Here is a 12,120-nt window from a genome sequence, read left to right as displayed (position 1 = left end):
ATAAATACTTATACATAAAATATAATTCCCTTTGTATCAAAATTGGCTCATTCCACACATTGCAGTTTGGCACCTTGCTTCTCCCACTTAACACCACATCTTGGCACACTCCCATGTCAGCACACATGGGTCTAGCTCATCTTTCCCAACCATAGTGTGGCACTGCACTGGGTGGACATGCCACAGTTAATTAGCCAGTCCTGTACAGGTGATCATTTAGATCATTTTCAGTTTTTGGCTACAAAAAACCATGCTACAGTGAATCGTTGCACAGATATCTTTGTGTGCATGTACGACTAGAGTCACACGGGATCAATTCCTGGAAGGGGAGCTGCTGGCTCCAAAGGCGCATGCATTTATGCTTTTGGTAAACACTGCCAAATTGCCTTCCAAAATGTCTGCGCCAATTTGCAGTTCTACCAGCGGCCTGGGAACGTTTTTTGTTTGGTTGGTTGGTTGGGTTTTTTTTCTTTTTCTTTTTCTTTCTTTCTTTCTTTTTTTTTTTTTTTTTTTTTTTTTGCAGTCTGGCTGCTGGTGGCCCCCTTACCTAATTACCTGTCACTTACACACCCTGCATTTCTGGCCACAGTGCCTTTGCCCATGTTGTACCCATAGCCAAAAATTCTCTTTCTCGCTAGCCTGCTAGATGAAGTGTTCCCCTTCCTGCCAGGCCACAGTTCAGATGTCACCTCTTTTTATGTCCTTTCCTGACTCCCCTGAGCTGTCAGAGTCCCTTTCCTCTGGGATACTACAGCTTCTTGGGCATAATTCTATCATAGCACCAACTGAGGGCCTACTGTGTGCCTGGCATTCTGTGATCATTTTGACAGTCCCCACCATAAACACACAAAAAAGTGGTTTTGTTCTCCACCTCCCTCCATCCTGGCTCTCCAGCTGCGCTGTCTTTTGTCAGCACAGCACTGCTTTGGGGCGTTTGCATTTGCACTCTCTATGGATCTTGTCCTCACCCATTGTGGTGCCATGGTGCCTCTCTGGAGTCTCTACAATTCACCTGCTGGTGGAGGCTTTCCCTGACCACCCTGTCTCAAGCACCCCTCCTCTAGTCCCCGTGTTACATCACCGTTACCTTCACAAATTACAAGCTATAATGACCTTGTTGCTTTCGATGTTGATCCGTTTATTTTCTGTCCTGTCTTCCCCCGCTGAGCACACGAACACACACACGTGCAAACACCCCCATGGTAAGCTTCCCCAGACCAGGAACCTTGTTTTGCTTTTCCACTGCCTCCAGCCTTGAACCTGCACCACTTGTCTAAGCGCTCAGTAAACATTCGTTGAATTAACCATTCCTGTTTTACAGAGGAGGAAACTGTCATTCAGAAAGGAGAGCCAAGTAGCTCAAGGTCCCACGGTTAATAAAAAGCACAGCTGAGATTCGAGCCCAGCAGAACTCCAAATCCAATCGCGTGATTTCTTCCCCACTCTTCGCACGCCGCATTGTCCCCCTCCTCCACCTCCCAACAGACTACGAGAGTCTCACGGCCGGGGCCCCCAGGGGCGCGTCCCGGGCCCGCCCCGGGAGGCTCATCGGCTACGCGCAGTCACCCTCCCCGCCCCCTGTCAGTCAGGCCGAGGGGGCGGCGCGGCCGCCAGGCGGGTGCTGAGCTCAGAGCTGCCGCAGCGCCAGAGCCGGAGCCGGAGCGCGCGAGCTCGCAGGGCGGGAGGAACTAGCGGTGGCTGGCGACGCACCGGAGACCCGGGCACTGCTGCGCTCCTGCTGAGGACCCGCGACCCAAGCACCTGACCCCGGCCCTATCCCCACTCCGGCCCCTAGTCCACCCCGTCCCGGCCTAGCGGAGCCCCCGCGTCCGCCCGCCGCAGCCACCGTTCCATCCCCAGCCCCGGCCCCGCATCCAGGTGAGGCGGCCGCGCGCCTGGGATGGGGAACGGGATGAGGGTGGAGAGGGGACTGAGGCGGCAGGAGGGAGCTGGGGAAGGGGATGGAAAATGGAGGGGGGTCCGGAGGATGCACATCAGTGTGCACCCCGGAGTATGTGAGTATGCTCCGGTGTTTGCAGCTGCCCGGGCGGCTGTGGGGACGTGTGTCTGCGCCCGTGTGGGTCGGGGTGTTCGTGCGCGTTGGAGCGTCTGCGTGTCCTGTGTGTGCACGTGAGCTTGTCCGTGGTGTATGTTTGTGTGCATGACCGTGTGACTCTGCCGTGCGTGTACAGGCGGGTCCTGGATCTTCGCGCCGAACCAGCACTCCGGTTCTACGGGGCTGCAGGTTGCAGGGCCCGGATAACAGAGGCAGTGGCCCCTCCCGCATTCCCGGGTTTCAAGGACGCTAGGACTCTCCGCGGCCCTGAGGCTTCGCACTGGGGAGTGGGGTGGGATGGGGGAAAGCGGGACGGGGCTCAGGGTCCAGAAGGGCGCCGCGGTCTCGGGAGGAGGAGGGGACCCACGTCCCTCGGAAGGGGCTGGGGTGAGGGTGCGGGGCCAGAGCACCGGTGCCCGTGTATCGCCCTCCCCAGGTCGCCAGGATGGACGTGTTCATGAAGGGCCTGTCCATGGCCAAGGAGGGCGTTGTGGCAGCCGCGGAGAAAACCAAGCAGGGGGTCACCGAGGCAGCGGAGAAGACCAAGGAGGGCGTCCTCTACGTCGGTGGGCGAGGGGCGGGGTTTCTGGGGCTGCAGAGCTGGGGATCCCCCAAGAGTGTAGAGCTGGGGCCGGGTCCCGAGACGGGGGGTTCTGGGCAGGAGAATATGAGTCAGCAGATGGGGCGGGGTCAGCAGGGGTCACGGGGGACATAGCCAGCCCATAGAAGCCTGGGTCTGTATCCGGAAATGGGGACACGGGGCGGGCTGATGAGGGGGAGCTCCAGCTGAAAGGCCAGGGACCGGTGCAGTGATGAAAGCAGAGAACCTCCTTTTTCTTATCCTTATTACCATTATTACTAGTTACCTGGTGTTGAACACTTGCTGTATGCCAAGTACTGGGTAAAATGTCATAACATCCATTTCCTCATTTAATGCTCCAGCCCATTCTACAGATAAGGGAAACTGGGCTTCCCAGAGGTCTAAGTACCTTGCCCAAGGTCACCCAGCTGGTAAATGCTGAAACTGGGGTTTGAACGAGCTTTATAGAGTCGGAAGCCCCACCCCTTCCCTTGTGGCGCCTCCCTCCAGCACCTCCAAGGCTGAGTTGAGTTGTGTTCCAGGTCCGCCTGCATCACCACTCCTGTGGTCTTACCGTTGCCATCTCTCCTCCCCGTCCGCTTTCCTTGCAACCACCGGCTGGTATCAGGAGAAAGGCCAGGGTTAGATAACTTGCCCAGGGTTGTAGCATATTTGGATTGTGGCCATTTGAAAAATATTTTGTGTCCACTTATTATGTGCCAGGCCTCCTGCGAATGCTGGGGTTTCACAATGAACAGGAAAGAATGGTTCCTGCTCTCCTGATGGTGATACAGAGCATTTCAGTAGTGCAAGTTGACATCCAGTGGCTCCCCGAAGAGAATGCCTCATCCCTGAGTAATAAGAGGGGGCAGGGCTGCAGAAAAGCCAGGTGCAAAGGCCCTGGGGTGAGCTGGAGGCAAGGCAGGAAGTAGTGGTAGGAGGTGAGGTCAGAGTGATGGGCAGGAGACAGTTCACGAGGGCCCTTTGCAGGCCAGGGCAAAACGTTGTTATCATGGCCACGAGAGATTGCAAGCAAGGGACTGCCATGATGTGATTAGTTTAGAAAGGTCGCTTGGGCCTCTGGGGACAGAACAACTGCAGAGAGGTCTGATGGGAGATGGTAAAGCCACAGGATGAGGGTGGCAGGGACGAGGGCGGTGGCAATGGAGACCGGGAGAAGGCTAAATTGCATGTCTGCTTGATACCAGCTCTGGCCTCCCTCCTGCCTCCTCCCCAACGTCTTTCATTCCTGCTGGCCTCTGGCTCCCTGACATTGTCTCTCTGATAATAGACTCAGCCCCTCCAAGCCATACTGCTCTTCCCCTTAGATTGGCACTTCCTGTTCCTCCCTCTGCCTGGGAGCCCCTGATGGACCCCAGTTCCTACAAGTTAAAGCCTCGGCTCCCTGTACCCTAGCATTCAATGCCCTTCATGGTCCTGCCTCAATTTACGTTTCCCACCACACCCATGGCTCCTGGCACATGGACTGTCCTGAAAGCACATTGCTCTGCCTTGTCTAAGTGGGTCCCTGGGCCTGGGATACCCTCTGCAATTTCCTTTCTGATGTCTATCTGCTCCCCATTTCTCAAGGCCCAGGCAGTGTTCCTTCCCTCCTCACACAGTCCTTGGAGGCTGGAAGTCCTCTCCCCACTACTTGAGGTCCAGGAACTGAATCTGTTCTCTTACCCACTTTAGACAGTGAGAGATTGGTCCAGGGCCTGGCACAGAGTAGGTGGAAACTGATGTTTTGTGGGAGGAGTGAAAGGGGAGCATGCAGCCTGCCCCTCCTGTTTCTGGGTGCTGGTTGGCCGTCGCCCTGAGAACCCTGTCTTCCCACGCCAGCCTCTCACCCCAACCCCCTGCCAGGCTCAGCCTGCCTAGACACCCAGTTCTGGCTCCATCGCTGTTGTCTGTGTTGCCACATTGTCAGACGGGATACTCCCCGCCCCGTTTCCGGCTCCATCCTCCAGCCCAGATCAGGCCCTCTGGCCTTCCCAGCAGCCCCCAGCCATTTTGATGTGACTAAGGTGCTACCCTCCTAGGAAGGCCCAGCCAATGCCATGGGTGCCAGTCACAATCTGCACATCACCTTTAGACCCACCCTGAGCCTGACACCCCCGATTTTGGCCAGAAGAAGGGGTTTGCACCCCTGTTAGGAGAAGAGACTCTTTAAAGGAAATGGAATGGGGCAGTGGGCTGTGGGCAGTGGTGCATTGGGCACAAGGGGAACCTTTCAAATATATAGCTTTGTCGCCTCCCAGCTCCACCCCTACTCCCACCCCCCACCTGCCTCCCATCCTGGGCTACATGCTGTTAGAGTGGTTGGTAGCTGAAGTTTGAGGGCCAGAAAGGCCGGAACTTGAATGTCAGTTCAGCCACTTCCTAGTGGCGGAACCCACACTGAGCTTCCATCTGTGGAACAGGGACAATAACAGCACCCGCCTCCCAGGGCTGGGGAAAAGCGAAGTGCAACGGGGCAGGCAGAGGACCTTACACAGCACCGGCCCTCAGCCAGCATCCACTAGAGGGGTGGGGTATCGCGTCAGGCAAGAGAGAACTGCAACTCCTGCAGACAGAGCTGTGGGGGCCCAGTGCAGTGATAAGAGGGGGGTTAACATGGGGGTGCAGGTTGTAGGATGTGGGGACAGTGACGGGATGCCCACTTTGTCATCACCATGCTGTGCTGGAGTTTCTGTTCCCTCAGCACAGAGCCCTTAAATGTGCCGCTTTTTCTCCCTGCAGGAAGCAAGACCCGAGAAGGTGTGGTACAAGGTGTGGCTTCAGGTACCAGCCCAGCCCTGGCACCAGCCCCTTCTCTTACTTAGGCCGGTGATCTGGCCGGGAACCAGAGGGCAGGGGCGGGGGAGACCCCCAAGGCTTCTGCGGGAATGCGCTGTGGGAAGGGCAGGTCCCGGGATACAAGGTGGGGCATCGATGGTTCCCCCTTGCTCCCAAACCCCTTCCTCAACCCCCTCCCTGCTCCAGTGGCTGAAAAAACCAAGGAACAGGCCTCACATCTGGGAGGAGCTGTGTTCTCTGGGGCAGGGAACATCGCAGCAGCCACAGGCCTGGTGAAGAGGGAGGAATTCCCCACTGATCTGAAGGTAAGCGATCCTCCTGACCCGCACATGCGCGCACACACACACACACACACCAGGCACACAAATAAACCTGTCACCATCCCCGCCCCCCCAGTCCTGCCACCAGCATGGAACACAAGCTACTTTGCCTGCCATCCTGCAGGGCCGTGCTAGACTCAGCTCAGAATGCATCTGAATAAAGGCGTGCATGGGTGTGATGTGTGATGCTCCCAGTGATGCGGACCCCCAGACCTGGCTGTCTGTGTGTATCGTGCTTGCCAGCGTGACCCAGATGACTACTGGCCACGTCTGCATGTGTCAATGATTGTTCATTCATTTCTTTTCATTCAACAAGTATCCATGCCAGAGAGGAATTGTCGTGGAGGCTGCTGCAGTGAATAGGTTCCTACGTTCCTGCAGCTGACATTGTAGTGGGGGATGATAGTAAAACGCAAGCCAGCAGGCAGGATGCTTTCCACGGGGATAAGTGCTACAGAGAAAAGACAGAGAGAGCAATGGGACAGACAGGCAAGGGGTGACAGGGCTATTTTATTCAACTGGTTCTTCTCTGAGGAAGAACCAGTTGAGCTGAAACCCAAAGGATGAGAGAGGCAGCCTTGAGATGTGTGGCAAGCGAATTTCAGGCCATAGGAACAGCAAGTACCAAGGCCCTGAGGCAGGTTGGAGCAGGTGGGAGCTGTGCTGGGGTGGGTGTGATCTGTGCAGTTGTGTTTCCTGGGGGCCACTCATGTGTGCATGGAGACAGATCCCCCTACTAGGACTCCCTGATAAAAGGGGATTAAGAGTTGTGAGCTCTGAACCCACCTACCCCTAACCTCAGCTGGGTTTGAATCCTAACTCCGCTACTTCCCGGCTGCGTGACCCTGGGCAGGTCCCACCATGTCTCTGAACCCGATAGTTCGCTTGTAAAATGTGAGTGAACACAATAGGACTCTTATGCAGATTGGAGATAATATAGATTAGATATTCTCAAAGCTTGAGTGTGTATCAATCACCAAGAGGCTGGGTTAAAATACAGATCATTGGCCCCATCCTTACAATTTCTGATTCAGTAGGTCTGAGGTGGGGCTGGAGGATTTGCATTTCTAACAAGTACCCAGGTGATGTTGATGCTGCAGTTCCAGGGAGCGTACTATGAGAACCATGGATGTAAAGAGCTGGGTTTGCATACTGTGAGTGCCCCGCAAGAGACTGTGGCCACGTGATCACGCAAGCAGTCTGTGTCTGCCTGCAGGGGATCCTGTGACCACAGGTGTGCCTGGAAGTGGACCCCCATGACATGTGTGTGCAGGCATTAGCTGTGGATGCTCTGTGCCTGTCCACGGACATGTGCAGACCCTGCCTCCATGGGGATGGGGGCTCCTTCTGCAGCGTTTGGTTTGGGTGACCAGTGTACGTTCAGCATGAGTGCATCCACCAGGCTGTGGGAGACCCCATGCTGCCCTCCACTCCTGCCATTTTGCATAGTTGATTCCTTCCACTGTTGGAAGTCAGGGTCTTGACTCAGAAGTTCTAGTTCCAGCCCTGTCTCTTTTCTATTTTTATTTATTTATTTATTTTTGAGATGGAATTTTGCTCTTGTTGCCCAGGCTGGAGTGCAATGGCACAACCTCTGCCTCCTGGATTCTAGAGATTCTCCTGCGTCAGCTTCCCAAGTTGCTAGGATTACAGGCACCTGCTACCACGCCCGGCTAATTTTTTGTGTTTTTAGTAGAGACGGGGTTTCACCATGTTGGCCAGGCTGGTCTCGAACTCCTGACCTCAGGTGATCCACCTGCCTCGGCCTCCCAAAGTGCTGGGATTACAGGCATGAGCCACTGCGCCCAGCCATGACTTCCCATTTCTTATAATCATGTTACCATAATCACTCCCATTCATTGATCTCTTTCATGAACAGGCACTGTCCTAGATGTTTTACATGAACTAACTCATTGACTCTTCACAATGTACCTATATGGCACCATAACCAGCCCATTTTACAGATGAAGACACTGAGGTTTAGAGAAGTGAAGTCACTTGCCCAAGACCCCAGTTCCTGCCTGCCTCCCTCATAAGGTGGTCAGGAGGATAAGCTCAGGCCATGTCACTGGAGTTGCTTGGTGATGGCACAGGGCCAGTCCTAGTGCTGTGAGCTGGGGTGCAAAAGAGAGGCAGGTGCAGCCTCTCTGTCAGCCCCAAGGCTGTTTGTGATGTGGGTGGTTGAACAGAATCATTTCTGTCTGGTCACCTTTCACCTACTGGTGCTTGTTGACGCCTCAAGTCTACCCTCCCAAGGGAGCCCAAGATCGTAGAGTTATAACCCAGACAACAGCTCCTTGGGCACCAGCAGCATGGGGGGACTCATGCAGACCCTGGGTCTGCATTTCTGAGACTCTCTGCTTCAAGCTTGCTTTCCATCCATCATCATGGAATCCTCACCAGCCTCGTTTCCCATGCAACGCTGCTGAGAGTAGAAGCAAAATCACTTGCCTGATGCCAGGTAGCTACCAGGTGGCCAGGCTGGGGTTGTTTGTTTGTTTTCTGAGATGGGGTCCTGCTATGTTGCCCAGGCTGATCTTGAACTCCTGGGCTCAAGCAATCCTCCTGCCTCAGCCCTCCAAGTATCTGGGATTACAGGCTATGGGATTTTTTTTAAGTGAACTTTTTATTGAAGTACAATGTACATGCAGAAAACTGGCAGCTCCATGAAATATTCACAAAGGGAATTCCCCTTGTAACCAGCAGCCAGCTCGAGACAGAACATTATCCCCCAGGACCCCACCTTGTGACCCCTTCCAGTTCCTATCCCCAGGGCCAGGACTAGGGGGAGACAAAAGAGGTGTCTGGGGAACTCGCTCATGGAGTCTCACTTGCACGGCCAGGAGAGGGAGGCCAGGCCTCCCTGACGTCTGCACTCCAGGAGCCTCACCCGCCTCCCATTAGTCCTGGCCCTGCCTATCCCCCTCCAAGGGGAACTGCTTTCTGACTTTTTGTTTTAGATGGAGTCTCACTCTGTTGCCCAGGCTGGAGTACAGTGGCACAATCTCAGCTCACTGAAACCTCCACCTCTTGGGTTCAAGCGATGCTCCTGCCTCAGCCTCCTGAGTAACTGAGACTACAGGCATGCACCACCATGCCTGGCTAATTTTTGTATTTTCAGTAGAGACGGGGTTTCATCATGTTGGCCAGGCTAGTCTCAAACTCCTAACCTCAAGTGATCTGCCCACCTCGGCCTCCCAAAATGCTGGGAGTGGTAACAGGCATGAGCCACTCTTCCTGGCCTTGCTTCCTGGCTTCTATCAGCACAAAATTAGTTGGGTGTTTTTTGACTTATTGTAAATGTTATCATGAGGCTGGGCGCAGTGGCTTATGCCTGTAATCCCAGCACTTTGGGAGGCCGAGGTGGGAAGATCACCTGAGGTCATGAGTTTGAGAATAGCCTGGCCAACATGGCGAAACTCCATCTCTACTAAAAATACAAAAATTAGCCGGACATGGTGGCACATGCCTGTAATCCTAGCTACTTGGGAGGCTGAGGCAGGAGAATTGCTTGAACCCAGGAGGCGAAGGTTGCGGTGAGCAGAGATTGCACCACTGCACACCAGCCTGGGCCGCAGAGCAAGACTCTGTCTCAAAAAAAAATGTTATCATGAAGTCCATGCTCTTCTATTCTGTATCTGGCTTCCTCCATTCATCAGGAAGCTTGTGAGACTCAGCCCTGCTCTTGTATGCATTGTTGTTCTTCATTCTTGTTGTGTAGTATTCCATTGTGTCATTAGCTCACAAGGCACACATCCATTCTTCTCATGTTGGACATTTGGGTTGTTTCCAGACAATGTGCTCAAGCTGGCTTTTTTTTTTTTTTTTTTTTTTTTTTTTTTTTTTTTTTTTTTGAGATGGATTCTCACTCTGTTACCTAGGCTGGAGTGTGCGATCTTGGCTCACTACAACCTCCGCCTCCCGGGTTCAAGCTATTCTCCTGCCTCAGCTTCCCAAGTAGCTGGGACTACAGGCATGCGCCACAGTGCCCAGCTATTAAGCTGGCATTTTAAACACTACATTCCATCCCTGGGTTCTGGTCATAGCTGGGTGACTTGGGGGCAAAATAACGTTTCCCCACCTCCTAGGCCTTGGCATACCCATCTGTGCAGTGGGGAAATGAGCCAGGTCAGGAGCTGGAAACTCATGTGCCCACAGGGCCCACCTAGACAGGTAATGTGAAGGAGCTGACGCTGCCTGGATGGGACTGGGACACCCAGGGTGCAGATGTGGTCAGGGCAGGCCTTCCTCGGCACCATTGCTCCTGGATCCCAGGTGTGTGCCAGCCCACAGGAGGCCCTGCACAGGTTGTACATGGATCCCAGGCTGTCGCGTGTGCTTGTGTGTGCAGCCAGCTCGGTCCCGTGTTTGTTCACATACATGTGGTCGTCTGCAGGTGTCTGGCCATGTGTCTGGCAGCCCACCCACATACATGCCCGCTGGTCTGCGCCTGTCTGGGCAGCAGACGCAGTGGGGAGGGGAGAGTCTTAGCTCACACATCCAAGCAACACCACGAGCTGTGGCTTCCAGCTTATCTTAAAATAGCAACAGCTGAAGAAATGAGGCCACACAGGGCCTGGGGGAGGGATGAGTGGAAGGTAGCAGGGAATGGCTCAGAGCCCCTGCCCAGCCCTGTCCCTGAGCCTCCAGCTCCCTTCAGCCCAGGGGAAACCCCAGGGTTATCTCTGGGGTCCCGATGCCCAGCACAGAGCCTGACACAAAGGATGAGGCATAAGCTGGTGACTGAGTATCCAAATGGTGGAAGTGCAGAGGCCACCATGCATGGGGGGAGCACTGTGGAGAGCCAGCTCCCGCTCCACACGGTCACTTCAACTGTGATGCAGGGGAATTTCCCCCTTAACCTCCCTCCCACTTCCAAGGCATTCCAAATAAACAGCTGAATTAGAAATTATCCTTGCTCTGCCAACCCACCCTAGCCTTCCCCACTCCAACCAGCCCAAAGCTTCCCAGTGTGGGAATTTGGGGGGCATCCTGGCTGTCCTCACCAGCCCTGCCCTTCTCTGCCCACAGCCAGAGGAAGTGGCCCAGGAAGCCGCTGAGGAACCGCTGATTGAGCCCCTGATGGAGCCAGAAGGGGAGAGTTACGAGGATCCACCCCAGGTGAGGGGGCAGCAGGGCTGGGCGGGACTTTGGGAATCCAGGATGATTGCTGCCGTCCCTAGCTGGGGTGGGACATCCCTGGCATGAGATGGTTGGGCCAGGGAGCTTGACACCCTTCTTCTAGAACCCAGGCCCCAGGAGGTGGGAGCAGGGAGGAGAGGGCAGATAGGGTCTAGCGCTGGGCCCCAGGAACCCCTGCCCAGGAATTCTCTGCTGTCCCCAACTTCCAGGCTCCTCCCCTGCCCAGGAAAAGGGGAAGGTACTATTCCTCCTTGAGGGAGAGGGTTATTGGGCCAGGGCTTGGCCATTTGGTCTCCAACTCCTCCTCCCTTTTGCTCTTCTCTACTTCACCCCCATCCCTGTGATGCAGGAGGAATATCAGGAGTATGAGCCAGAGGCGTAGGGGCCCAGGACAGCCCCCACCAGCAGCACAATTCTGTCCCTGTCCCTGCCCCGCCCCCTAGAGCCAGGGCTGTCCTTTGACTCCTTCTCCCCAATCACGAGATCTTCCTTCCGCTCTGAGGCAACCTCCTCGGAGCCTGTGTTAGTGTCTGTCCATCTGTCTGTCCTACCCACCCACGTCCAACCCTGGGGCGTGGACAGGGCCGGGGTTGCGGCCGCGGCTGGGAGCCTCGCCCCTGCAGTGTTGCCTCCTCCCGTCCAGCGTCTGCGCGGATGTAGCATGTTCTATGTGTTTTTAAACGAAGATCCGAAGCGACGGCTCCTCCCCGATCCCCGACAGTGGCTCTCCAAGGGGCCCCCGGGCAGCCTCAGAGCACCCCGCCCCACTCCCATTAACTCCGAGAACATTTTTTTTTAACCAAAACCAGGAGCCAGGCTGTGCCATGTCCCCCCTCCCACCGCCCCCAGCCGGCCCGGTCCGAACGCGGGCGTCGTGTGTTGTGATTGTGGCATGGAGAGTCCCCATCCCCCCCGTGTGAGCGTGTCCCGGGCGGGTGGGCCCGGCCGCCCCCCGCGAGTCCATGAATAAAGCTAATCTGTCTGTAGCCGGCGCCGCACGGGCAGGGCTGGGCTGGGCGCCGGGTGGGGGCGGCACGTGGCGGCGGGTGTTCCAGGTCCCAGTCTGCCCCTCTGCGCTCTTCGGGGTCTGGCACACACAGCCGAGGTACAAGACTGGCCACCTCTGGCTTCGTGTCTCCATCTTCTACTCTGTCCCCCGATGGCAGGTCGGGGAGGGTGCTCCCCGGGCTGGGAGGCGGGAAGGTGGCCTCGGGCGCCGCCTG

The 12,120-nt window shown here is 55.7% G+C and overlaps 1 protein-coding gene across 4 annotated transcripts; it reads left to right on the top strand.

Moving 5' to 3' along the window:
* Positions 1-1,629: 1,629 nt before the first annotated feature.
* On the top strand, positions 1,630-11,883 carry SNCB (synuclein beta). 4 transcript variants are annotated; one of them, XM_028849113.2, is made up of 6 exons: positions 1,630-1,878; positions 2,493-2,622; positions 5,379-5,408; positions 5,622-5,740; positions 10,787-10,876; positions 11,247-11,883. In XM_028849113.2, the coding sequence occupies exons 2-6, from the start codon at positions 2,502-2,504 to the stop codon at positions 11,277-11,279; spliced, it is 393 nt and encodes a 130-aa protein (XP_028704946.1). In that variant the 5' UTR covers positions 1,630-1,878; positions 2,493-2,501; the 3' UTR covers positions 11,280-11,883.
* The last annotated feature ends 237 nt before the right edge of the window (positions 11,884-12,120 follow it).

Source organism: Macaca mulatta, chromosome 6, assembly GCF_049350105.2.
Source record: "Macaca mulatta isolate MMU2019108-1 chromosome 6, T2T-MMU8v2.0, whole genome shotgun sequence".
NCBI classification, from domain to species: Eukaryota; Metazoa; Chordata; class Mammalia; order Primates; family Cercopithecidae; genus Macaca; species Macaca mulatta.
Note: the sequence above shows the minus strand (reverse complement) of the source record. Positions and strands in the feature narration are given on the sequence as shown.

Bases quoted from the DNA above. Each gene is read 5' to 3' on its own strand.
- SNCB (XM_015141466.3), top strand. From the start codon at position 2,502: ATGGACGTGTTCATGAAGGGCCTGTCCATGGCCAAGGAGGGCGTTGTG. The intron at 2,623-5,378 runs GTGGGCGAGGGG...TTCTCCCTGCAG, and splicing joins GGAGGGCGTCCTCTACGTCG to GAAGCAAGACCCGAGAAGGT. The intron at 5,741-10,786 runs GTAAGCGATCCT...CTCTGCCCACAG, and splicing joins AATTCCCCACTGATCTGAAG to CCAGAGGAAGTGGCCCAGGA.